Source organism: Thunnus thynnus, chromosome 23 (genome assembly GCF_963924715.1).
Source record: "Thunnus thynnus chromosome 23, fThuThy2.1, whole genome shotgun sequence".
NCBI classification, from domain to species: Eukaryota; Metazoa; Chordata; class Actinopteri; order Scombriformes; family Scombridae; genus Thunnus; species Thunnus thynnus.
Genome location: NC_089539.1, coordinates 3,211,684 through 3,237,877, shown reverse-complemented (window position 1 = coordinate 3,237,877; position 26,194 = coordinate 3,211,684). Strand labels below are relative to the sequence as shown.

Here is a 26,194-nt window from a genome sequence, read left to right as displayed (position 1 = left end):
ACACTTGTCAATCAATTTGGGAGTAATATCATATTAATTTAATGTAAAATCACCGTTGATTATTGACCAATGACTCTTGACTTACAGCTAATATAAGAGAAATAAAGACCATAAGGAGACACAGTTGGTTCCTGAGGCTGTAGTGACACAATCATATAAAATAATTCTTTTTAAAAAATGGTCAGTAAAAACTTAACACCAACAAACATTAAATCACTGTTGCAAGATTACAGGACTATAATAATGAGTTTTCAGTCGGTGTCATGTTTGTGTGCCGTGACAGGTGTCAGAACCGGATGTGGTCAGGATGGAATTTTTCTCGCCCCCCGGCGGAGCGAGACAGCGGCTGGCAGGGTATATAAAGGTATGAGCTGACACCGGCGTGGCCTCTGCGAGCTAAACATCACGTTCAGTCGGGTTTTGGAGAGGAGAGGGGTCAGTCAGTTTCGGATGTCCAGCGGCTCTCTCCTGTGAGGAATTAACGCGCACGAGCCAAAGACACGAGGTGGGTCGGCTGTTTTTGTCGGCGTGGCGTTTGTTTTTCCTTTGATAAAATGCTGACGTATGCGTCGGTCAAATTTCTGTCTATTAAATTGTGGAGCGAAAGTTTCTATTCTGCTACCATAAACGAGGATCTTGTCTTGTAACAGGATATTTGCAGCAAAGTTTTGGCGGATTTTTAATCGACTGCTTGACATCTGGACTTGATTGCAGCGTGATTATCCCGTGCCAAAGTTTAAATTGCTCATTATATCCTGCTTAATTGCTTAACATCCCATTCTGCTAACATGAATCCCCACCCAGCCTCCAGGCGAAGTATGACTCGCAAAAAACGGTCCATCACATGCACGCAGGGATGTTTAATTTAGACGAGAATGTCCAAAAAAAAATCAACTTTTTTTTTTTTTTTAATGCATGTTGTTTGTATTGTGCCTGTTTTTGAGCTTCTGCTTTCTGCTGCTTTCATGATTCATCCAGAGACAGCACGATGTTCAGTGGCCGGTATAAATGCAGTGTCACGGGGTTGGCTGCTGCCCAAGCTGGGCTGAGTCCATCTCCATTTTTACTGAAACAATCAGCTTGGCAGCAGCAGCGTCTTTTCTCTGTTGCAGCTGCATGGCACAGAAACAGCATGGCTCACCGTCTGCATTTTGGCATCTAAAATGTGTCCTGCTTCTTTCAGTGTGGAGCTCAACATGGTGCAGCTGTCTCCTTCCCCTACCCTGGATATCACCCCCCCACCTGAGCGCTCAGAGGAGGGGGAGGAAGGACAGGAGGACTCAGGAATGGCTGGTGGCCCGAAGGTGGGCTCACCCGGTGGGCTGAGCGCCCTGCAGCTCAGCCTGGAGGTCTCCACCTCCTACCATGGCTATGAAACGTACATAGAGGATGGTCTCATCTGCCTCAAACACAAGGTCCGCAACCTGGAGAAAAAGAAGGTAGGACTGTGACAGGGCAAGGTGAATAACAGGTTTAGTGGGATAGGTGGCAACAGTCACCTGGATTTTGTGACATGTCTTGTGTGTGCACACAGCTGAAACTGGAAGACTACAAGAAGAGGCTGAACCAGGGACAGGCATTAAACAAAGATCAGATGGTAAGACCTAGCTATGTAATGGCAACAAAGATATGACCTTGCAATACCCTATGAATTTCATGTGATCAGAGTCTGCGCTTAGTTTGTCTTTCTATTTTTTAGATGGCTGTGGAAAAGTACGACGAGGTGCTGCATAACCTTGCATTCGCAAGGGAGCTACACAAAACCCTGGATGACTTGACTCAGAATGTAAGAGCCTCTAGTGATCTGACAGCCATTCACTTTAGTTTTTTTGTATCCTGGTAGGAGTCTGAATGACTGGGCTGTAATTGCATGTCCAGGATAGTTTGGATCTTCTGCTGTGCTAGGCCTCTGTTCAGTTTAAAAGTCATAACATCCACCAAAGGCCATATAGGATTTAAATTCTGCCTCCTCTCACAATGCCCCCCTGTTTTGATACATCAGAGATGTTTAGCTATTCTAGGTTAGTTTTCAAAAAGCTTCAAGTGTACCTGGACAGTTTTCCAATAGGCAATATTTCATGGCTGACAAAGCCTGATCAAGTATTTAGATTTTGGAATGCTACATTAAGTATTTATCTGTTTTGGCTCTATGTTGATCCAGTACTTGGTGTGGAACCATGGACTTGGAGCTGAAAATTGATTGGCAGCTGTTTTGATAATTGATAAAGGAGTTTTTCAAGTAGAAGTGCTGAATGTTGTCTAGCTCTGGCTTCTTATTTGTAAGGATTTGCTGCTTTTTTGGCTTATGTGATGACAAACTGCATATTTCAGGGTTTTTGGACTGTTTGTTGGGGGAAAAAATGAGCAATACGAGAATGTGTCCTTGGGCTTCAGGAATTAGTGACAGATTTTGAATTCCCCTTGCTGTTACTTTTTGAAAGCAAATAATTCACATTTTGAGTAGAGGATTAGAGTTGGCGCCTATGACCTGTCAGTCACATCAAACACCATACTATAGGCCATAGGGGGAGTGGCAAAATCCACAGCCCTTCCATTCAAAATGCAATCAAAAGTTAAACAGAAACATATGTACATATAGCATGTAAGTATTGTTTAAAAAGTCTAAATCATTTAACTCCATATTTTACATTGATGGTTACTATATCCCAAAGTTTACCATGAGTTTGGATTTTCCTAGGACTGGACCCATTTCTTTATCAATAACTGATAACTTGGTAATATTGATAAAATAACTTCACACTCAGTTAATTAAAAAAAAAATACCATCGTTTTGTGCATGGGGGAAGATGGACAGTTATGGCTACATGACACTAAATGTAGTGTTGAGCTTACTTTCTCATTAGTTTTATGATTACCTGCTGATCTTCTATAGGGTCAGTGTTTAAGTAGCTTTAGTTGCTGAATGTCAACTGAAATGACAAATAATGGTAGGAGCTTTCTCTGTCACCAATAAACGTCAACTCTGTGATGTGTTGGAAACACAAAATGAAACTTGGCTGTTGTCTGATGACATTAAGCTTCCTCTGCTGCCCAGTTGAGCTCATTGAAGGACAGTTTTGAAGAGTAAACAAAAAAGCTCTTTGCTTTCTTGTGTTAGCAGCTTGCTAGGCAGCCCTGTTCAGGACAGTCACATCCACAGTGTGGTGCTCCTATAGGCTCTAATCTAGTTAATCTCTTAACCAAAAATTTGGCTAATCATATTGCATTAATATATCTTAATATAACTATCTTTACAGGGTCAAACAGTTGCTTGTCCTGCCAATCTGTGAAACTTAAACTAGCTCAGCAGCTAAAGTTGAGGGTAAAAGCTGTCAATGGTGTGTGTGTGTGTATATATAGTGTGGCAAATATCTTTAGCTTCTACAGTGTCAGATGGACAGTAACCTAGTTCCAGGTAGCTCTTGTCATTTTTGAGGATAATTACTGAGTATTAAATACTAGCTTACTTCATTTGGGGGTAGGCTACAAAATGGCTGTTTCCCCCATTTCCAGTCTCTGTGCTAAGCTAATCAACTCCAAGCTCTAGCTCCATAGTTAATCCACATGAGTGTTATCAATGTTTTCATCTAACACTCAGCAAGAAAGTGAATAAGTTGAACTGTTCTTAAAATTGATATTCATTTTTTAGTTTATTATAGTTGCATATTTTTTAAGACTATATGAAAGTACTATATGAAGATGAGTCTCCTGAAACTTGCCTGAGATTTCACAAGCTATAGTTGGAAACACACAGGTGTCCACAGTGATAGTTCAAGAACACATCTCTTATACTCCTTGAATCATCCTGCAGCTGCTGAGGGCTCAGAGGAGGGTGGTGAAGAAGGAGCAGGTGGTGAAGGTGGAGACGGAGAGGAGGCGCCTGAGCATGGTGCTCCAGATCCAGCATGTCCTCACCAGCCTGCAGCAGGAGCACATCAGGAGAGACCTGCTGGCCGGACAGAACCAGGCGCCTCATCTTTCAGCCCAGCAGCTGCACTGCCTGAGCCAGCTTGCCAGTCTGCTGGGAGTCAAGAGGAATAACAGACTGACGTGAGTGTCATTGTCACGCATTGTCCTGGTGTATTTCTGTCTTTGTAGATAAGCTGTTAGTTCATTTAGAGTGAAAATTAGTAAGGTTTTGACTGCCTCGTTAAACAAAATGTTCATAATGTGTCCACAGAGTTGATTGGGTCATTAATGGATACAATGACTCAGCAATTATGTCACCAGATGGAGGTTTTTGGACGCCTTGTGGCTCTTGTTATTCTGCGCCAGACTGTAATATTTCATTTGTTCTGCACTGTGATATTTGTCTTCTTAAATTAGCTGTTTGAATACCAAACTATCAACAGAAAGGAGGGAGAGAGGGTGAAGCTGGTGGTTTAGCAGTCAACTTGCACTGCTACTTTAAAAGCATGGGATCCTTATTATTCTGATGGCCTAAGTTTTTGGGCCAGTTTAAGAATACTGGCACAGTATTTGTTGCTTTTAGTCCCTGACTACCTGGGTTATCGTAATCTCAAAATTCTGACTTGAAAATGGCATTTATGCCAACTTCCAAGTCATAATTACCAGTGGGAAACTTCAACTTTTTTCTGAATGTATCTTACTTGGCACTTCAAAATATAGAAGTACTTAAAAATGTAGTGATTAAGGATGCCTCACATCACACAAGTCATTCTTGGTTATTAAACCCAAATTGAATGGATATATTGTTACAGTATGTTGTCATGGCACAGTATCCTTTTCACAACTTTGAACTTGCCCAACCTAATAGAGACTGCTGGGTCTCAATGTTACTGAGCATTTACTGAACGTTTACTGAATCAGTGTTTCTCCTATAATTATCACAACAAGAACCCCCGCCAGGCCAAAAAAATATTTTTAATGCCAAAAATCCATTAATTCGGAAATCAATAGCGTTTGGGAGTCTCTGCGCAGCGCTGTTCCGAAACGTGAGTCAACCTCTGTGTCGTTGCCTGGGAAACTATTGGTAGCGTATCTCCGTTTAGGAATAGGACATTGTGTAGTATGTTTGCGTAGCAAGTGTGAAAGAGCGAGCGGCAGGAAAGTGCCGGTGGATGCGAGCGGGGCAGAGGAAAAGGTTGGTAGTAAGTTGTCAGTCTGGCAATAAATGTACAGTACAGACTATAGTGTAACAGTTAATAAATGCTAAAAAGTCATGTTTGTTGTTTCCCCAAAAGTGAAGGGGGTTAGCAACAATGAGTTAGCCTAACCTGAAGATGCTAAACAGAGAAATTGAGAAATGTGGCCAACGCCCCCCCTCCCTTCCTGCGGCTAATCGATTAGTTGAAGATTATATATGATTTCAGTCGCCCGAGATTTTCTTTGGTTGACTACAGCCCTAATTATTTCAGCGTAGTCCTCTTTACATCAGAGCAAAAGCATACAAACTGCAAACTGTGTTTTAAATCCTGCTTAAATGTTCACTCCTAGTTTTTAACCTACCCTCCTACACAAGTTTGATGGCGTAAGGAGGGCTCCACAGCAGAGTTTAACTTTAGAGCAAAGACCCTCTTGTCATACTATTAGCTCAGGGCTCCTTGGTTACATCTCCTGTTATCCTCCCTTCACTGTGTGTAGCTTAGAGGAGCAGATGGACCAGGCAGCTCTGGTCTACTTGGACCTGCTGGAGGGGAAAGACAAGGCAGTGGCTGGATCCACATGTGAGTATAAAAACATACAGACATTTGGGCTTCAGCAGTTGAGCTCCATATTTTGTATGTCATTTTGCTAATCCAGGCTAATATAATTTTATTCCTCATGCTGCTGACTTCAGTTCTTCAAATGTAGATGGTGAATTTAGTTATCATTCTCGGATGTAGTTATCATGGGATAATGTGCTCTGACAGCACCACCTCCCCCTTCCAAAATGTGTGACAACACTCATTACTGCTGTGGCTCCATAATTAGACCATGCCTTTTTATTGCAGCTAAGCAGTTAATGCAAGGACCTGAAAAATTTCTCCTCAATTAAATAAAACCTTACCAGAGCCTCTAATAAAATGGTATGGAAAACTGTCGGATTCATATGATCCAAAAGTTTAAACCATGAGTATAGAGTCATCAAATCAACTAGATAACCAATCATTTATGAAATTGGGTCAATCTAAAGAATTAAACTACTAAATGTATGCACGTTTACTCACAGCAAATACATTTATGAATGTTGGACATATCTCCATAGAAATTCTGTGATTAAATCAAACATGTCGTAATTTCTAGACGCAGTCATAGTCAAGTGTGCATAGATGAGTTAATTTACAGATTGTGACAATGTTAGTTATTCATCACATTGATCTCTCTATAGAGGGTTAAATCTGAACATGCGTTGTGGAGGCCTGGTCATGATCCAGCTGAATCTAAGCACCTGCTCCTTTGTTAGGTTTGGGCTTAAAGGGAAAACTAGTTTATTACAACTTAGGTTTTATTCTCATAGCTCGGGCCATCTAATAATACGGAAGTTTTGGAATGCTGTGATGTGGCTAAAAGTTGGTCCAACAGCAGTTATCGTAGAGGTTGTCAACAAGCCAACAGGTTAGCCAAAAACTGTCCGTTAAACATCTGTTACAGTTTAGATAATCTAGATAACCTGTTGGCTGGTTTACGATACGATGTAACTGATATAACTGATGGCCAAGCTCATCTTTTCTGCCACTCATCTTTTCAGTTAAGCTGCTGAAAGAGGAGCTCACCAGGCTGATGAACTGCAAGTACTTCAGTTGTCTTCCACCTCCACCCAAGAATGCTCCAGAGGTGTCGCAGAGCTCAACCAATAACAGCAGTAAGAACCTGGTTACATCTACTGTGTGGGTGGTAATGGTGAAAGGCAGGCGGGTATGTGAACTGGACAAAGGCTATTGGAATACATTATCTGGTTGGATGTCCAAAATGAGAGTTAGGCATTAAAGACCTTGCAAGTATATTAAGATTCATTTACTACTGTATACCTTTTTGCCTAATCTAAATATTGTGAGGTGAAATACTTTTCTTTTTGTGCTCCTGTCAGCCATATCAAAGACAAAACCAAATGAAGTTTCTAAGGAGGTAAGACCAATGTCCAGTTTGTTTTTAAAGGTGTATTTTAGTGCTCTGTGTGACTGTAAGCATGCTTGAGGATCCACTGATACTCTGTTGGTGATATGGCAGTTTTTCAACAGACTGTACCTGTCTGACATGGAGACTCCTCCCACTCAGAACTGGAAGGAGGACTTCCAGGCCATGAGGGAGCAGGAGCCTCCTGACAGCTGGGATATGGAGCTCCCAGATGGACCCACCTCACCACCAGCTGCAGTCCACAAACCATGGAGAGGAGCTGCTACTTTCATCCCCAAAGTCCCCGTTACCACCAAGAAACAGTCTGCTGACGGCAAACAGGTGAGGTGCACCTGACCATGTAGTTAACTGCATCACAATTTGCCATGAAATACACAATACAATGCTGATGGTGTATACTCCACACAAATGGTGGATAGCTTGAACATGTGTGGGGCTGAATGACAAACTGTAGATTTTTAAGGCTGGCTTTGAAAATGAATGAAATGTAAAGTTGCTATCTGTAGGATTGGAGATTTCTGACTTTGGCAACTCCTAATGATGGTAGGCAGGTGGTGGTGGTAGTAGTAGTAAAATGGCTGCACACCTCTGTTTTGGTCAGCAACTTTGTCTACTTAAAGAGGTCATATAATGCCCCTTTCCCAGTTTAATATTTTCATTTTTGTGGTCCATTTACAAACATTTGCATGATTTTTATGGTCAAAAAGCACCTTATTACAGCTTTACAAGCCATGGATATGGCCCCTCTGTCTCACTCAGCCTGAAACAGGCTGTTTTCTGCTCAATGACCCTCTTTTCTGATTGGCTGACTGTTTTCTGAGTGATGCACACCCAAGCCAACCACAAGTAACAGATTGTAGCCTATTGTAGCTCGGTAAAACAGGGCTCTGGGTAAAACTCGCTGGTAAATTGCAATGGCCACTGCTGAGGATAATGCTATGCAACCTTTGGAAAGCTTTGCAATGACAAATTTGCTTCCTGACATCCAACAACTGTGCAGCATTTCCTCTGCTGCTCTCCTCTGCTCCTCTGTCTGTGTGTGGAGGACCTAAGCCCTGCCCCCGGTGTAACACAGAGTGCAGAGGAGAGAAACTAGTGTGACTATAAATGACAACAAAACGCAGTAGAGACTCACATTGAACTGAAATGAAATGAGTGCACATAAATTAGGTAAATAACAAACATATTTTGTTTCTTTCAGGAGGGGCAGGGGATCCCCTCCAAGGCAATGGTAGGGAAAGCGCTGAGCGTATAGTTGTGACATCACAACCTTATGGAAGTCCAAACATCTCATTTAAAGGCACGGTTTCTGAATACATGCTGTGTGCATTGCTCCATGGACTGAGTGTTCTGATACTTTCACAGTATTTTATATAGCACCTAGACCTGCTTTATAATCAGACCCCTTTAATCCTTATTGCATGTCTTGTGTAAATCATATCAATTGCAATAACACTTTTGCAGAATCAATAAGGACAAAGTTAACAATCACTGTAATTTAAATCTGCAATAACAGTTTTTTTTTTGTCCACTTGGAGGCAGTGGAAACAAGTTGGGAACACAGCATTTGACATACAGTGCTGCTTGAAAGTTTGTGAACCCTTTAGAATTTTCTGTATTTCTCCATAAATATGACCTAAAACGTGATCGGATATTTAGACAAGTCCTAAAACTAGATAAAGGGAACCCAATTGAACAAATGAGACAAAAGAAAAATCTTTTTTTTTCTTTTTTTTCATTTACTTATTATAAAATTATCCAATCTTACATATTTGTGAGAGGCAAAAGTATGTGAACCCTTGCTTTCAGTAACTGGTGTGACCCCCTTTTGCAGCAATAACTTCAACCAAACATTTCTGGTAACTGTATCGGCTCTGCACATCGGCTTGGAGGAATTTTAGCCCATTCCTCCTTACAGAACAGTCTAAACTCAGGGATGTTGGTGGGCTTCTTTGCATGAACAACATGCTTCAGGTCCTTCCACAGCATTTCTTCAGGATTAAGGTCAGGACTTTGACTCGGCCATTCCAAATCATTATCTATCTTCTGCTTTAACCATTCTTTGGTAGAACGACTTGTGTGTTTAGGGTCCTTGTCTAACTGCATGACACACTTTCTGTTGAACTTCAGTTCACAGACAGATACCTTGACATTTCCCTGTAGAATTGGCTGGTACAACTCAGAACTCATAGCTCCATCAATGATTGCAAGCTGTCCTGGTTCAGAGGAAGCAAAGCAGCCCAAACCATGATACTACCACCACCATGTTTCACAGATGGGTTCTTATGCTGGAATGCAGTGTTTGCTCATTGCCAACATAAGGCTTCTCATTCAAGCCAAAAAGTTAAATTTTGGTCTCATCCATTCACAGAATATTGTTCTAATTACCTTCTGGCTTATCCACATGGTCTTGAGCGAACCGTAGATGGCAGCAATGTTCTTTTTTGGAGAGTAGTGGGTTTGTCCTTGCAACTCTGCCATGCACACCATTGATGTTCAATGTTCTCCTAATGGTGGACTCATTAACATCGACTGTAGCCACTGCAAGAGAGACCTTTAGTTTCCTAGACGTTACCCTGGGGTCCGTTGTGGCCTCCCGGACTATTGCACGCCTGCTCTTGGTGTGATCTTTGTTGTTCGACCACTCCTGGGGAGGGTAACAATGGTGTTGAATGTCCTCCATTTGTACATGATCTGCCTGACAGTCGACTGGTGGAGTCCAAACTCTTTAGACATGGTTTTGTAACCCTTTCCAGCCTGGTGAGTATCAGCAACTCTTCTAAGATCCTCAGAAATATCCTTTGTTTGAGCCATGATACATCTCCACAAACCTGTGTAGTGAAGCTCAGAGTTTGACAGTGAAGACCCAGATTTCTCTTCTTTCAATAAGGTAGGGCCTCCCAGACTCACACGTGATTTGTCATCCCATTGATTGAAATAACTGACTGCAATTTCCCCTTCAAATGAATTGATAATCCTAGGGGTTCACATACTTTTCCACACACAAATATGTATTATTGGATAATTTTCCTCAATAAATAAATGAACAAGTGTAAGGTTTTTGTCTCATTTGTTTAACTGATGTCTCTTTATCTAGTTTTAGGACTTGAATTGAAATCTGATCACGTTTTAGGTCATTTTTATGCAGAAATAGAGCAAATTCTAAAGGGGTCACAAACTTTCAAGCATCACTGTATCTTGTTAGCAAACAGTTGCTTATTTCTGCATCATTCATTTGGAGTCATGTTTGTGTCCACCTGGTGAATGTAAGTCCAATATTCACTCTCTTTTTAGCTGTGTTTTTGCTCTCTACCAACTCCTGAGGGAAATATGTTTCTCTAGCTGCTAAATGTTCCACTATATTCACCAGCTAGTCTAAAGCTAACTGTATCAGTTTGCCATTTGGGGCTGAGCAGGTAGGGTACAGTGGGTATTTAGAGCTTTTTGTATGCTCCCTGTTGTGGCTGAAAATGACACTATGAGAGTGCTGAGAGTAAACCAAAACAGTAAAGTTGCAGCTTAAACTCACTATATAAAGCTCTGTAAAGCCAAGGGGAGCTGCAAAGTCGCTGATAATTCTTTGTACAACAAAATATCTATTTATAGCCACTTTAATTAGTGGTCTTGGACATTTAGTTGTAATATCTTCTGTGCTTAATGTTGCTTTTGTTGAATGCTGCTCTGCACTGTGGTTTGAGGTGGAGGCCTGCATCAAGCCATTTGTTGAACCATATGCATAGCTTTATTTACAGCTTTTACACTCTGCTCACTCTGTTTTCTTAACACTTGAACAAAAAAAAATATTTTGCCATTTTTAGCATTAGCAGAAGTAACTGAAATTCTAGTACAGTTTCAAGGCATGCTTTCTTTCAAAGTCAGACTTGAGTATTTAGCTACAACAGTTCTCGGTGTTATTGGCTCAGTGTGTCTAACTGCAAAAGTGTTTAGGACAGTTCACCCCAAAAACAAAAATATTTTTCCTCTCACCTGTTGTGTTATTTATCCATCTTGATTGTCTTGGTGTTACTTGCTGAGTTTTGGAGATATTAGCCGTAGAGATGTCTGCCTTCTCTTGAGTACAATGGAACTGGATGGCACTTGGCCTGTGGATTATTTTGAGTAACCAGGTCATGATTTCTGGAAAGAGGCATTGTTGTTGAGTTTTTCAAATGTGTTTTTGGCACTTTGAGCACCACAATCCAAATGCCATCCAGTTCCATCGTATTTGAGAAGGCAGACATGTAAACAGTACACACCCTAAACAGTTCTGTAACAGGATGAAAAGTATCCTTAGTCCCAGTAAAAGCTCTGTTGCACAGTTCCGTGTTAATGATGAAGTTGTCCGTGTTAATGATGAAGTTGTCCATGATCCCGCTATTATCTTTAAAGTTTTCAATCAACGTTTTTCCCGTTTGTACTTCTTACTCTTTTGTTTCACCTTACAGAAAGCATCAAATTAGCAACCTAACTACCAGTGGCTCATTTTCTTTCAGACATATTTTACCCACTGAAATGATTGTATGTTTTTTTTTTTCTGCCCTAAATGTTGGCTGTGCTCCTGGACCTGATGGCTTAGAGGCTAAGTTTATAGAATTAGCTTCTCAAGTTGTTTATTTTCCCATTTGCTAACCTATTTAAGTTGTCCCTATCTACTTGATGGGGTAAACTTCCATCTATTTGGAAATGCTAAAGTCACTCTACTACTCTATAAAGATAGAGATCCACTAGATCTTAATAATTATAGACCGATTTCTATTATTGGCACTACAGCTCAAATATTTGAGAAGTTAACTTTTAATCAATTATCACAGTATATTACAGATGTCAATATTTTATCCCCATTTCAATCTGGTTTTTCATTCTAATTTTTCTTCTACTACGCCCTTGTAAAATTTTCAAATGATGTATTGTCATCTTTAGACAAAGGTCAATCCACAGGTGCAATTTTTCATGATTTAACCAAAGTTTTTGATGTAGTTGACCATTATCCTCTCTTCGATTAAACTTTATGCTACTGGTGTCTCAACAGGCAGTCTTCTGGTTTAATTCTTACCTCCATAACCGTTGTCAGTGTGTTTCTTTTCATCACCCTCAAGTGGATTATTTAATTGTTGAAAAAGGTGTACCACAAGGATCTATTGTAGGGCCTTTTACTTTTCTCTATTTTTATTTATGATCTTCCAAAAATTTGTTCTAATTGTCTTGTTCAGTTATATGCAGATGACATGGTTATATACACATCTGACTCCAATATAACTAAAATTAAAAGCTCTCTGCAATCAGAATTTTCTTTTGTATATATCAGAACACTTGAAACACATCAGCCATTAAATGTAGTCTACAGTAATATTTGTAGATTTGTCCTGAGGTGTCCTTACCGCAAGCACCATTGTTTGATGTACGACACACTGAACTGGCTACCACTTCACTCCGGGAGACATTTTGACTGGCTGCTCTGTTTTGAAATGTATTTACTTTAACTATCCTTTCTACTTAACACAGCTTTTTAGTTCCATTCAGATCATCATATTCACTTAGACACACTCAACAACCTTTTTTTATTGTGCCTAGAAACTTTAAACAAATTGGGAGATGTGTTAAGTTTAAAGCACCAGACCGATAATTTGCTTTACTCACTCGGATCGATTACTTTCCATGACTTCAGGACTTCTTTGCTTGTTTACCTTAAATCTACTTGTTCTTGTTTTTGATTGTATTTATCTTCATTTTAGTTTATAAGTAGGTTCACTACTTTGACATAATGTTGTTTTATCTATTCATTTTATTTCTTGTTCGTTCTTTGTACAGATGACATGTGTAACAGATGTAGCGGGTGGGGATTGGGATGGTGTGAGAGCCCGTATGTGTATGTCCCTCTTGATGTTACTATGTTTGTTTTGTGTTGTGTATTGTTTTAATTTATTATCACTATTATTAATTGTGTATTTTGTTTTGTGACTTTTATGTTTTGTGTTTAAGGATCCACTTATAAATGAGATGGTGCATCTCGAGGGGTTTATCCTCTAATTGAATTTTTTTTATTTTATTTTTTTTTATTTTGAATCTCTATGGCCGATATCTCGAACTCATCAACTCACACCAAAATGTCTAAATGGATAAATGGCACTACAGGTAAGAGGAAAAATGTTAATTTGATTTTGGGGTGAACTGTCCCTTTTTAAACCTGTTCTGCATGGCCATGCTTGTGACTGTTGGAAAAAAAATTCTTGTACAGCGTCTTCCTGTTCTTCAAGAATTATCTTGTGTCTGTTGTCTCAATGCAATGAATCATACAAATGGGGTTAACACACACTCAATCTCGCCTTGAGGGTATTCATGATGCAGTAGAAGGACTAGTTGTACACATGCAGTTGACAGAGGTAGATGTGTGAAGAATTAAAAAAATCTTGGGAGTTCAAACCCTGCCTACTTTCACACCCCCACACACCTGCCAATCACTGTAATCGAGTCCAACCACCAATTTGGTCTGGTCAATATAGCAGCTGATATTGGCTTGTCACAGATATATTTGTATTGGCGTGAAAGAACCAGAAGTCTGTTCATGCCTAAATGAGCTGGTCTGTGTTGTAAGGCACTTGAACAGTACATTACTGTCCAGCCATGGTCTCCACTGTTAATTACATGATATTCTCAGCAGAAAAAAGAGAGGAAAGCCAAAGGAGAGCAGAATGCCAAGTCGGTGAGTACAAAACAAAGTTTCATTACAGTGCATATGTTGGAACATTTTGTACTATTTGCAAACTATCCTCTTGTGATTTCTGGCAGGCACATCACATGGACATACCGGTAGAGGGTTTCAACTCCCCATCTACCTTACCCAAAGACCCCATTCTGAGGAAGCAGCACCTAGAGGACCTCATGACAAAGATCCATGGCTCCTTTAGTTTCATGCAGGTGGAATTTAGCTGTTGGTAACCCAGACCCTTGTACTGGGAGATAATGGAAAAGTTTACAGAAAGATGTACAAGATGAAACTGCTGTATGACTTGAATATGTGCTCTGCTGTGCTGCCATTTTATATTAAAGATTTTAAAATGGTTGTGTCCTGTTCAGGACTCTCTTCTGGATGGTGAGAGCTCCCCAACTAATGACCACCCCAGAATGAAGAGACGGCCATCTGGATCTCCATCTCCTCTGGGTAACTTGGAACAATTCAGCAAGCTTGGTAATAATATTGATGTTAAAGCTGTCCTGTGGTGGTTTTGACCATTAGCTGTGCTATGGAACGATGTTTCAATGAATGGGTCCCTGTTTTGTTTGTATCTTGCTCACAAGCATGCATGTCTACGATTACATGTGAAACATTCCTGCCTGCAGTTACTCAGTTGAATAACTGATCCAATGTTCGATGGTGATAATGCAACAAGAAGCATAGCAATGCACCAGCAGAAAGCAGGGAAGAAGTCTGGTAGCTAGCAAACATGAATGTAAACCATGAAAGTGTCAAATCATTTTATAAATTAGAATTGCAAATGTTTTATGAGGACTCATTTTTCAGGCTATATACAGTGGGGCTGTTGCTCTGTCACTAGCTTAGCTGCGACTTACGGTTGAAGACTAGTTCAAACCTGTTTAAAACAAAATCACCTGGTCTCTTAAACCCCATTGCTGTGGCCTCAGGATCTGTGGTTTAGTCGAAACCTAGCTTACATAACTTCTTTGATAAATGTAATTTTGTTTTTTTTCCCCCCCAACTAAACAGCTCAGAGAGACTTGAGAAGCCCAGTTGATATCCTGCCCAAAGCAATGCATGTAAGCAGATTTTTGTTTTTATCTGTGATAAGTCAGTAGTGACTTAGATGGAAATGACTTGGACTTGTCATCACTTCATCCTCATCCCCCACTCAGTCCACCCCACTGCCTACCAGACTTCTGGAGAGCAAAGCCAGTCTGAGGAATGGGGATCAGTGCCTGGAGACCTGTGACCTGGATCTTTCCTCAAAGGACCTACCTCATGTAAGAAGCGGCACACAGACTGAGATGCAACATATTTTTAAGCCCTGCATCTTTGAGTGGTTATTCAAGTGGTTTTGTCTCTGCAGGAGCCACTGCAGATGGCTGAACAAAAGACGTTTTCTTCACCACCGCTGTACTGCAGGGAGTCTACCATCTCTGTCAGTCTGGAGGACAAGAGCCGTCCTCGTGTAAATAAGCATTTTTATACATTTCAAGAACACAAAAAACATAGTTACTTGGAAATGTTAATTTTTTAAACTATTCTCTGTGTTCCCCAGACACCAGTAACTGAGTCAGGGAAGCAGTCTCCCTGTAACGGGGTGGCATCTTGCACCTCCACCCCCCCTCAGGCACAATCGTTCTCCACACCTCCCACCAGACGAACTCTCTCCTCTGCACAGTTTCAGAGCATCCAGTCAGTAAGTCTTTCCAGAATAATGCATAATGTTTTAGGTCTTATGCCATTATGACACACAAGCCTGTTTGCTTCCTACTACAGCAGTCCAGTGATGGTGATTAATTCCCACTCCCTTTGACCACCTTTACAACTGGTCTACATGAGAGCTGTCTGGATATGTTATGACATCTGATCATAAGGCCTTTTGTATTGACACCTGATATGTGTTCTGCTTCTATGCAAATTAGGTAGCCCTCATACGTTGCTCTAATGGTTTTTACACAAAAGTTCAATACCCTCGTTAAAATCCTTAAATCTCTTCTCCTTTATTAAAAATTCCAGAATCAATGAATAGGTAAATATTTTTCATCTCAAATGTTTAACCAAACTAACATGCATTTACACCTGCAATAACAAGTATCTGTGTATCAAAGTAAGATATCCAGACACAAATCGGATGTTAAGACCAGATGTAAATAGGGTCATAGGTGTGGTAATTAATTTCAGTTGTATCAGATCTGTGTTAAGTTGCTGTAAATGAAAACCCAGCATTTTCTGCTGTTGCTTTCCACCAACAAGTCAGCGGGAGACTTTTATTGTGAAGTTGATGTCAGTTGTCATGGCTCGGCATGGCTACCCTACCACCATGGAAGAACCCCTTGTATCACCAGTAGCCAGGTCACAAATCTGATTGCATTTGTCTTGGTTTTACAGGGCTACTGTATTTCCACAAATAAGACGGTAGTCTAAGCATAAATAGTAGTTACCTGGATGTAACTCCAGCTCTATGAGTACATGTGTAGCCCTTTAGCGGACCGTCACAGAGAGGAGAGGAGGAAGGAGGAGATGCAATATTTTTTAAATACGGGGATAGAGGCGCATATTTTAATAATAATGATGGCAATGACAGTACATTAACATGAGTAACCAGGGTAACTTGGCTAAGCCGGCGAGCATATATCCATGAGCATGCTACCCACATGCTACAGCTAAGTGGTGCACTGCCAAAACATCCCGGGTGGAACTCAAACGCTATTATTATTATTACTCTGCATGTCGGAGTAAGTGGATTACCGGTAATGCAGTAATAAACATTTAACAGAGTAAACCGATCAGAAAACTTTGTACTCAAATATGAGAAAATATACTTATCAAACAGAGGGAATTGGAAATAAAGGCCTCTCTCTAATATAGGCCTGCTTCCAATAAAGGTCCGGTACCCTCTGCAGTGAGGTAAATAAAGGCCACTATTTGAGGAAATACGGTACATCCAAATCACTTCCTACTTCAGTCCAGAGGGTGATGGTAATGCTCCTGAAGCTGCATCGTAATGGTTAAAAACAGTCTCAAGAAGAATAACTTTTGGTCTTTAGCGGTTTACTTACAATTATACCAGTTTGGCTAGCTGGCTAACAACTGATTGTTATGCAGTGTTCATGCTAGTGCATGGATGAATACAGTGTCTCTAATGCTTCTTGGTTGCATTTACACATGGCATCTTATATATGTTCCATCCAAGATCCATAAAGTAGTTATATGTACATGTGCTCAATAGTTTCTGATTTGGTGGTGGCCACCAACTGTGTCAAATGCAAATGCCCTCAATCATTGTTGGCTTTTTACAGAATAACAAAGCTCCCAATGTAGTTGATTTGTCTGTACTGATAAAGTACATACCTGAGAGGAAATGTTAAATAGCCACTGCAGTAGTAGTTGCACAGATGTCCTTGATGATGTCCCGAAGACAGTAAATCAAATGTGAGCTCAGTAAAATCAAATGATGTGGTCACTCAAAACACATTCTGTTGCCAGGTATGAACTGCTATCCGTCTTAACTGGATAGACACAATTGGAACCCTTTTTTTCTTAAAATCCAGATTTGAATGTGGCCTTGCCCACTTTCTGCAAACTACTTTGGTGTCCATTTTCTCTTCCCTGTAGGTCTTTAAGGTGAATGCCTCCTCACCCCAGAATGGGGAAATGAACTACAAACCAGATTCCGCAGTTTTCGCTGAGCCCAGGTACAGCACTGCCAGCACCCAAACACCTCCCGAGTTTGCTCCCACAGAAGATGAACCACAGCAGGGTATGTTGATCAAATTTTTTGAACTCCTAAACTTTCAACCCTCATGGATTGGCCAATATATCGATTGAGACCCATTTTTGTGCTGCATCATCTCTAGTGTACCAATCAGATTATACGGTGGGTAATGGTGGACAGACCTTCCTGTCCCCTGGCCAGTCAGGTGGAAGTGCGGGTCGATCCGGCCAGTCGTACTACAGCAGAGGATCTGTGAGAGGTATGGCACGTGGCGGCAAGGGACTGGCACACACCTTTCGCTCTTCTGGTTGGTATCGAGGTATCTATCCTCAGCTTTCCTTTTCCTCTTTATTGGTTTTCACCACACCTGCGTTTCATTTCACCCTCTCCTTTTGCTAGACTTCTGTTCAGGATCAGGTTTTGTAGGATAGTCCTGTAATATTCCTGTCAAATCTTAGTGTAGCATGGCATGTTAGTCTGGTTTTGATGGCGGATTTCTGCTCCCCAGGAGGAACCTTCATCCCCCAGGCTCATCTCAGGGACTCTGGCCCTCTGCTATATGCTGCAAGAGTAAGTAAATTCCATAGACTGTATATAAAGATGGAGGAAGCGCAGTGTGACATCACCCATTGGTTTTCATTGGAGCCGGGTTAAAGCCCAGTGTTGCAGCTTATGGTCGGTGCCATCTTTTCTGTTTGGAGCCATGACCTTCTTATAAGGAGTATGGGGTGTTGCCTTTCAGGCTTTGGAAACATGCCAGCGTTATCATTGTGAGCATGTTAGCATGCTGATGTGAAGATTCAGTTCAAGTAAAGCCTCACAGAGTAGCCAGACTCTTGTTTAAACTCTGGATGTACTAAGACAACTGGATACCGTGCTCCAAGATGGTGCCCCATCCATTTCAATGAAAGTTGCTCACTGGCCACTTTATTTTGGGCCAGCGTGCATCATATGAACTCAAATACAGACTGTGGCATCTTGCTATGGGACACATACCAAGATAAAGTCTTAAGCTCCCTTGTGTGAGCTAGACAAAAAAGAAAGTGTCTTGTATTTTTCCACACTCAATGAAACAGCACTACACTTCTACGTCTGTACACGTACAGATGCGGAAAACTGCAACAGCTACATACATTTAATAGCCTGATTAATTGTTGCCTATAACTAACCATGAGCATTGCAGAATTAAACATAGTCACTGAGCTGAAATTAAATGGTAAGCGGACTGCACTTGCATAGCGCCTTTCTAGTCTTCCGACCACTCAAAGCACTTTTACACTACAAGCCACATTCACCCATTCTCACACACACACACGCATGCATCCCAGTGGCGGCAAGCTACCACGCAGGGTGATGGCGCAGCCATTGGGAGCAATTTGGGGTTCAATATCTTGCCCAAGACTTCGACATGTGGACTGGAGGAGCCAGGATCAAACCACAAATCTTCTGATTAGTTGACAACCCGATCTACCTCCTGAGCCACAGCCGCCCCACAGCTTATCCCAAACAAGGCAATATTGTGTCTGAGGGCTGTGTTTTTCAGCTTGTTGGGAAGTTCTTATGCTTTAAGTGGCCAAGGCCAAATTATTATGCAGATTTTGAGAATTCGTTGGTGTTTTGCTGCTTTGTCTATGTGCATGTCTTAGAGTTTGTGTGGTATTTTCTCAGGACTCTGGATATCAACACAGCTATAGGCGTGGAGGAGGGAGACATAACTCCAGTGGTAAGAACACCAACTCTGATGTTCCAAACATTCATTTGTTCCTCAGGAAAGAGCTTTTACAGCAAAGAGAGAGGATTATCCTCTTAGGACAATAGAGTTGTATTTGGTGTTATCAGTTTTTTCTGAAGTGCAAATATCATGCATGTTTCCTGTGAACAGTAGTGAAATCACTAAGCTTTATCTGTTCCTGTGTCCGAATTGCAGGATGAAGTTTTAATCAATTTTGTATCAGTTCAGCAAGTATAATACAAGTGTCTTCTTTTTGAATACTTTGTTCAAACTTGATGTGAATTTTGTACCTCTGCATTTGGGGTGTATTCCAGAAAGCGGGTTTAGTGAAAACTCTTGAGTTTGTTAATCCTGATATGAGGGGAAACTCTGGGTTTTCAGTTCCAGAAAGAGAGCTAACTTAAACTTGGGGTCAGTAAATGCAGTAACCGATTCTGTGAAGCTAACCTGCTCACTGGCAGGTTTTCTTCAACAAACCTTGAGTTTCTTTCTGTCTCCTCCCTCTTACAGAGCCACACATGCTGTTTCATGTCTTCATTCATTCAGTCCATATCAAAGCATGTATCACTATTATTTAATTAGTGCAGGTTTACTGTGTCAGAATCAAAATCCTGGTTGGATATTAGTTTGTTACTCAAGGACTTTCCAAAGTTACTGCTTTTATGTGCTATCAGTAATTTCTTAGAACAGCAGTTTTTGCTCTCGTATTCAAATATTACACAGTGTGAATTCACCCTCAGCTCAGAATAAAACCCCTGCATGTCCTTTTTGTGAGTGGAAGTTCTTTTTATTTTTTTATTTTTATTTTTAACACACTGTGCACACAAGATGGCTGTCTGTTACAGTAGCTCCTGCACTGAAATGTTTATTGCACATAACGTGCAAACTCAATTTTAAATTTGAAAAATTGGTATGAAACTTTAGACACATTGGATCAATGAATGAATGAATGATTATCTCTATCACTCATGATGTGATTGGTCGCAGTGATGGAACATCATTCCTATAATATTGGAGATAATATGATAATATATCTGAGTAAGCACGATTGTGGTGCAGAATGTAGTTTGAAATTTGTTTTTTAAATAGGGTGCATAGTCTAAACATGTTAACAGCGTTTCAGTGACGACGTTTAAATTCACTACATTTGAAGTAAAGTGAAAGCGACACTGAATGCTGTTGAGCCAAGATACAAATGGATGTCTAAAATTTTACTACTACTGTATCTACTGTATTTTAACCTCAACACCTTTTTCATGTGCAAATCACCAAACACATTCTTACTGGATCAGACTGAGCTAACAGTCATGTCTCTATGTCTTTGATTAATTTTTTAAAATCTTGAACTATATTTCATCTTCAAATGCTGCCTCTTGTGTTTTGTCCACATCAGATTAAAGCTGAACAAATATATTTAAAAAGCTACAGCCTAATACAGTTATGATTCCACCACTTTATCATCCAGTAAGGAAATGTAAGTCTGGTAAATGATGAATTAATGGACAACATTGGGGGAGGGGAAAAAAATCAGTGGTAATTTATTGACACTTTTCCCGCTCTGACTCAGGCTCTTTGTTGTTGTTTAAAGATAAATGTGCACTGTCTGCATAAACATGCATTAATATCTCTACGTCCACTGGATTAAAATGGAGGCTGTGCCTCTTTATTTACCTGTTGCCATGGTGAGTTGTAGTATTGGAGCTCCATTGATGATGGCCTTTTTTCAATCACAACGCACAAGCTTAACTCGGAGTGAACATACTCAGAGTTGACTGAGCAAACTCTGATCAGCTGTTCTGGAACGAAAACTGAGTTTCCCATCTCAGGGTTCATCAAGTCAGAGTTCAGGGTTAGGCTCAGAGTTTGTTGAACCTGCTTTCAGGTGCTATCTGAACCCACCTTGTGTCTATTTGTCAGAACCAATATGGATGTTCACATTGATGTATTTCTACACAAATTACATGGTAAGCATGTCATTCTAGTCAGAAGTGTTTTGTTGTTCAGTCTGACTATCTTTTCCAGCACCTGTAGTGCACCATAGAAGCACCAAATTACATGCTTTACTGCTTAGTGTCATTGCAACCTGTTATTTCTTAACTCTTGTTGTCTCGACTGTGTAGCAGCCTGGAGTGATTCCTCTCAGGTGAGCAGCCCAGACCGTGAGGGAGCCTTCACAATTGTGGACTCGGGTCATGGTGATTCCCTGTCAGTCTCCACTATGGAGGTCCCGCTCACTCCCCATGGCCACCACCACACCACCTTGCTTCCCATGCAACTGTACCCGCTCTCCCAGCCGCTGCGAGTGGCCTTCACCGCCTCTCGTACCGCCAACTTCGCCCCAGGCAACCTGGACCAGCCCATCGTGTTCGACCAGCTGCACAGCAACCTGGGGGAGATGTACGACACCCACATTGGCCGTTTCACCTCCCCTGTGAATGGAACCTATGTCTTCATCTTCCACATCCTGAAGCTCGCCATCAACGTGCCACTCTACATTAATCTCATGCGTAATGACGAAGTGATGGTGTCGGCATATGCCAACGATGGGGCCCCAGATCATGAGACGGCTAGCAACCACGCTATCCTGCCTCTCTTCCAAGGAGACCAGGTGTGGCTCAGGTTGCATCGTGGTGCTATCTATGGCAGCACCTGGAAGTACAGCACCTTCTCTGGCTTTCTGCTGTACCAGGACTGACCAGCTGTCAGCCAAACAGCCCTCCTCTCTTAGTGTGTGGACTGTTTGCTTTGCACTAAATGGTGATTAAACTGACATTTCAGTATTGTGGTCAGGCTGCATGCCAGTGCCCTTTTCACCATAATGCCCATTCATAACATAAGCTGTCTCGGTGGCCAAATGGTATCCTCTGTACTCACAGCCATTACCTACATTTGAAGTGGGGATTGTGACTACTTGACATATACCAAACTTACTTGATTCCCCATGAATGTGTAGTTCACGATGGTGGTGGTGCTCCTTGTGACTGTGATACTAGTACAACTGGGCCTTGATCACATGTCGTCTTGCTGTAAATTACCCCGTCACTGATTTCAGTGATAACTCTAATGCAACGTTATGAATTTGTGCCTTTTTTTTGTTTTCTGAATGGCTTTGGATGACTGACCAGATGTTATACGGCTAATGAACTGAATGAATGGCTGACTTACCAGATGAATTATAACTGACTCTACTATCAGCACTTTGCTTGATGCTGTCTCTTATGCATTCAGTCTCACCTTGCTGTGTGTGTGTGCGTGTGTGTGTGAATGTGAGCATAAGGAAGATTGTGTTCTTGGTGGTGGGTATGGTGTTAAGGCCAAATTGTTGCACTAACTGACTACTGTGGTGAGATGGAAGTGGTCCCTTGATGTGCCTAAATAAAAGATGAGCAGTGAAGTTTGGGTGTTTCATCTTGATTTGTCATCCTTTTTATTACAATCAGATTGATGCCTTGTTTAAACCGTCTTTGATAGCACAGTGTTTTTTAATTTAACTAAAATCATCAGGGCCTTAGGGGCTGTATGTCTTTCACCAGTTCATCCTCTGACAGGGCTGCAGAGATAAACCGCAATCAGACAATCTAAAATTTCCAAACTGCATTAGAAAACAACTTTGTCATTCTGGTGCTTTGAGCTTTATTCTAATGTCAGCATGTTATCATGCTGACTATGATGATAAAATGCTGAAGATTAGCATTTGTTAACCACAATCACCATCTTTGTAGGAATGTTAGCATGGTGACTAATTAGCATTAAACACAATGCTGTTGTGAATGTCATTAGTTTTGTGGGGAAGTATTGGAACTGAAGATGGTACTAGAAGATAACTCAAATCAACTTTTTTTTTTGTTTTTTTTTGTTTAGCCCAATATCTCAAATCTGTACAGCATACAACACCCCTTATTCTTAGACCCCCAACTCAAATAAGGAAAACCCCTTTTAACAGGAGAAAAATGGAATAAACCAAAGGGCAACAGAGGGGGGATCCTCTCCTAGGACAGACAGACATGCAATAGATGTTTACATAATAGACCAAATATCAATGGGAAGACACAAAATTAGATTGTAAACATGTATGAAGAATATGATCAGGAGGATATCAAGCAACTTCCAAGGGATGGGACCTGAGCCAAGCAACCTATCACCATGGAAACCTGGAAACATGACATACTGCACATACAGACAAGAGAACTCAGGCACACCATTCACACAGACTGAAGAGAAGAAAAACATACACACAAATGAAAGAGGGACCCAAGGACTTAGGGGATCCCAAAAGTTCTTACAGTTAAACCTGAGTTGGACATAAATGTCTGTACCAAACTTCATGACAATGCATCCCCTTGTTGAGACATTAGTCTGTACTGAAGTGGTTGGCTGAATGAAGCCATGCCACTAAAATGTATTTTCTCAACTGTGTATACTCCCAGTTAACAATAAACTCCTTACTAGTATTGAAAAGATGAGTAGCTCCTAATTTACCAAATCTCAATCACCTACGGATAATGTGGTGAAATGGTCAAACACTGAAATATGTTGAGTTAATATGGTGACCACGGCTGGCAATACAGACTTTCTCCTGTCCATGTTGGATACTAGTTTTAAAAAGTGGACAGAAAAGGGTCTTACTGTTATCAACCAATTGATGGAAATTAATTTGTCTTTTTCCCAGCTCCAACACCACTTATACTACCCTCTAGTGTCTTCTATAGATATTTACAAATCCAGCATTATGTAAAAAGTTGTGCAGACTGAGATAAGGTCAAAAGAAGCCAGACAAATGTGGAACAGTATTTTAAAAGTATATTAGAGCATCACATACCAACTAAAAATAATTTCTCCCATATATATAAAGGTTACTAACTGAGTTGGCTTAAGATACATTTTATATATAAGAAAAATGGGACCCCAACAATTGTGTCAAGGTTGAATAAAGGCACTGCAACAGCTCTGTGCTGTGCCACACTCTCATATCTTCTGGGACTGTCCAGTACCACAGGGATTCTGGCAGAACATAAAAGAGAAGGTCAAAAAAATCATTAACATGGATATCCCACGAAATCCAGTGTAAGATACAACATATCTTACGTATTCTTTTAATGGTTGCCAGATGATAACAATAAACTGGATGAAAGTACTCTCACCAAACATAACTCAATGGACTCAAAGACTGAAACAAGTGTACACAATGGAGTATATGATGGCACATCTACAACAACACTTTTCTACAAAGATGGGCTCCTGTGAGGATACACTTGGGACTATGAAAGCCTAAAAAGGTCATGGACTGAGATTTTCCAGTTCAACGTGCCGCGCCACATCAACTGCATGCGTAATGATGAGGTGATGGTGTCGGCGTATGCATGAAAAATACAGGTGAAAAAAAACTAATATTGCGACCACCTCCAGAAGTTCCACACTGATGATGCTAATGCTGATGGTCGGAAGCTCAGAGAAAAGCTAGAAAGTGGACACAAACAAACTGGACAGAGCACTGACAAACAAAACCTTTTTGGATGAAAAATGGTATTCTGAATAAAATGCATTGTGAAAAATGGCATTATGGAATACTTTGAGAAAAATTATATTTTGAAATTTAAAAAAATGTTGGAATGAAATAAAAATAATCTCTTATTATTGATAATAGAAGCTGGATCAAATATTTCATGAGCTAAGCTTTGAAAATACATTATTTCACATTTTCATGGTTCAAAGTTCAAGGTACAATTTATTGTCTCTCCATACAGTATAACACCAAAACAGTAAAACCCTGACAAGTAAAAAGACAAAGATAAAATGCAAGAAGTTTAATGGATGAAAAGTGCTGTCATATGTGTAATAATAATAAGGATGTTCCTTTTTTCATTAAAAACAAAATATTCCAGTTGACAAGAACCATCACATGTTTAGCTATATCATAGGCTATATTGTGTCTGTATTCATATGTATATTAATTAAATTAAGTCTTTATTATTTAGTTTTGAACACTTTGGGTCTCCATAGAGTTAAAGCAGAAAGCACAACAGTGTGTCACCACATGCTACTTTTGCCCTTCGCTGTGTTCTGTCACAAATCTCAGCTGTCTAGAAAAGACAGACTAGCTGACACCGGCTAGCAAGGCCATTTCTTGCTATACACATTCTATGCATTTGCGTAGGGCCCCAGTGACTGCTAGGGGCCCATGTTGCGCCAACATATTTGTCTTTTCCTCTTACACAAATCGACACTTTTAGTAACCAAGCGTCCTCACGTGTTGATCTAAAACACATACATTATTTAAGCTCACAATGGCTAAAATAAAATGTATCTATAGATCGAAAAGCACTTTTTATTCCTTACAAGCAAACCAATTTCGAGGTTATCATCAGATTTGTTGGTCAAGTCTGGCTGTCTGACAGATCTCTAGATCAAGGACAGCATTTAGACAGATATTTTATGCACTGTTTCATGTTTATTCTTGTTCATAATTTTACAATTTATTCAAAACATTGTGTTAAAAAAGTCATTTTATTGGTTCATCAAATAAATGGCTGCATTTATATAGTACTTTTATCCAAAACCCTTTACAATGTTTCTGCTGCTCACTCACCCATTCACACAAATACTCACACACTGATGGCAGCATGCTACCATGTAGGGTGCTGGTACAATCATCCGTGGCAGTTTGGGGTTCAGTATCTTGCCCCAGGACACTTCAACACGTGAACAGGAAGAGTCAGGGATCAAACCACCGACCTTCTGATTAGTGGACGACCCTCTCTACCTCCTGAGCCACAGCTGCTTTATACATTATTTATAATTTGCATGTTTGTTTTGATTGTGTTTTTGAGCTACTTTTGGGTGTAAAAAATAGCAGTTGGTCTCATTTATATGCATATGGAATATGATGCAGATTTGGTGTGTATTCATGAGTGCTTGAAATGGGGAGGGTGGTGTGTGGAAGGGGGCAAACAAGATTTTGCACAAGGCCGCC

The 26,194-nt window shown here is 40.6% G+C and overlaps 1 protein-coding gene across 11 annotated transcripts; it reads left to right on the top strand.

Annotated features, from left to right (window-relative positions):
• Window positions 1–334: 334 nt before the first annotated feature.
• Window positions 335–22,618, top strand: caprin2 (caprin family member 2). 11 transcript variants are annotated; one of them, XM_067581609.1, is made up of 22 exons: window positions 337–505; window positions 1,184–1,439; window positions 1,535–1,597; window positions 1,700–1,786; window positions 3,812–4,050; window positions 5,605–5,687; window positions 6,692–6,805; window positions 7,031–7,068; window positions 7,171–7,398; window positions 13,733–13,777; window positions 13,864–13,992; window positions 14,152–14,263; window positions 14,801–14,850; window positions 14,947–15,054; window positions 15,141–15,242; window positions 15,333–15,473; window positions 17,393–17,537; window positions 17,635–17,811; window positions 18,001–18,062; window positions 19,161–19,215; window positions 21,142–21,188; window positions 21,348–21,516. In XM_067581609.1, the coding sequence occupies exons 2-22, from the start codon at window positions 1,197–1,199 to the stop codon at window positions 21,369–21,371; spliced, it is 2,292 nt and encodes a 763-aa protein (XP_067437710.1). In that variant the 5' UTR covers window positions 337–505; window positions 1,184–1,196; the 3' UTR covers window positions 21,372–21,516. The 11 variants fall into 11 exon arrangements, with proteins under 11 accessions (XP_067437702.1, XP_067437710.1, XP_067437709.1 ...); XM_067581608.1 differs by having other exon boundaries at window positions 21,345–21,516; XM_067581601.1 differs by lacking the exon at window positions 21,142–21,188 and having other exon boundaries at window positions 335–505; window positions 21,348–22,618.
• Window positions 22,619–26,194: the final 3,576 nt, after the last annotated feature.

What these genes read in the sequence shown, in the direction of transcription:
- caprin2 (XM_067581599.1), top strand. Translation starts at nt 1,197, where the DNA reads ATGGTGCAGCTGTCTCCTTCCCCTACCCTGGATATCACCCCCCCACCT. An exon ending in GGCAGTGGCTGGATCCACAT is followed by an intron (nt 5,688 to 6,691) that starts GTGAGTATAAAA and finishes TCATCTTTTCAG; the next exon opens with TTAAGCTGCTGAAAGAGGAG. An exon ending in AGTTTCAGAGCATCCAGTCA is followed by an intron (nt 15,474 to 17,392) that starts GTAAGTCTTTCC and finishes TCTTCCCTGTAG; the next exon opens with GTCTTTAAGGTGAATGCCTC.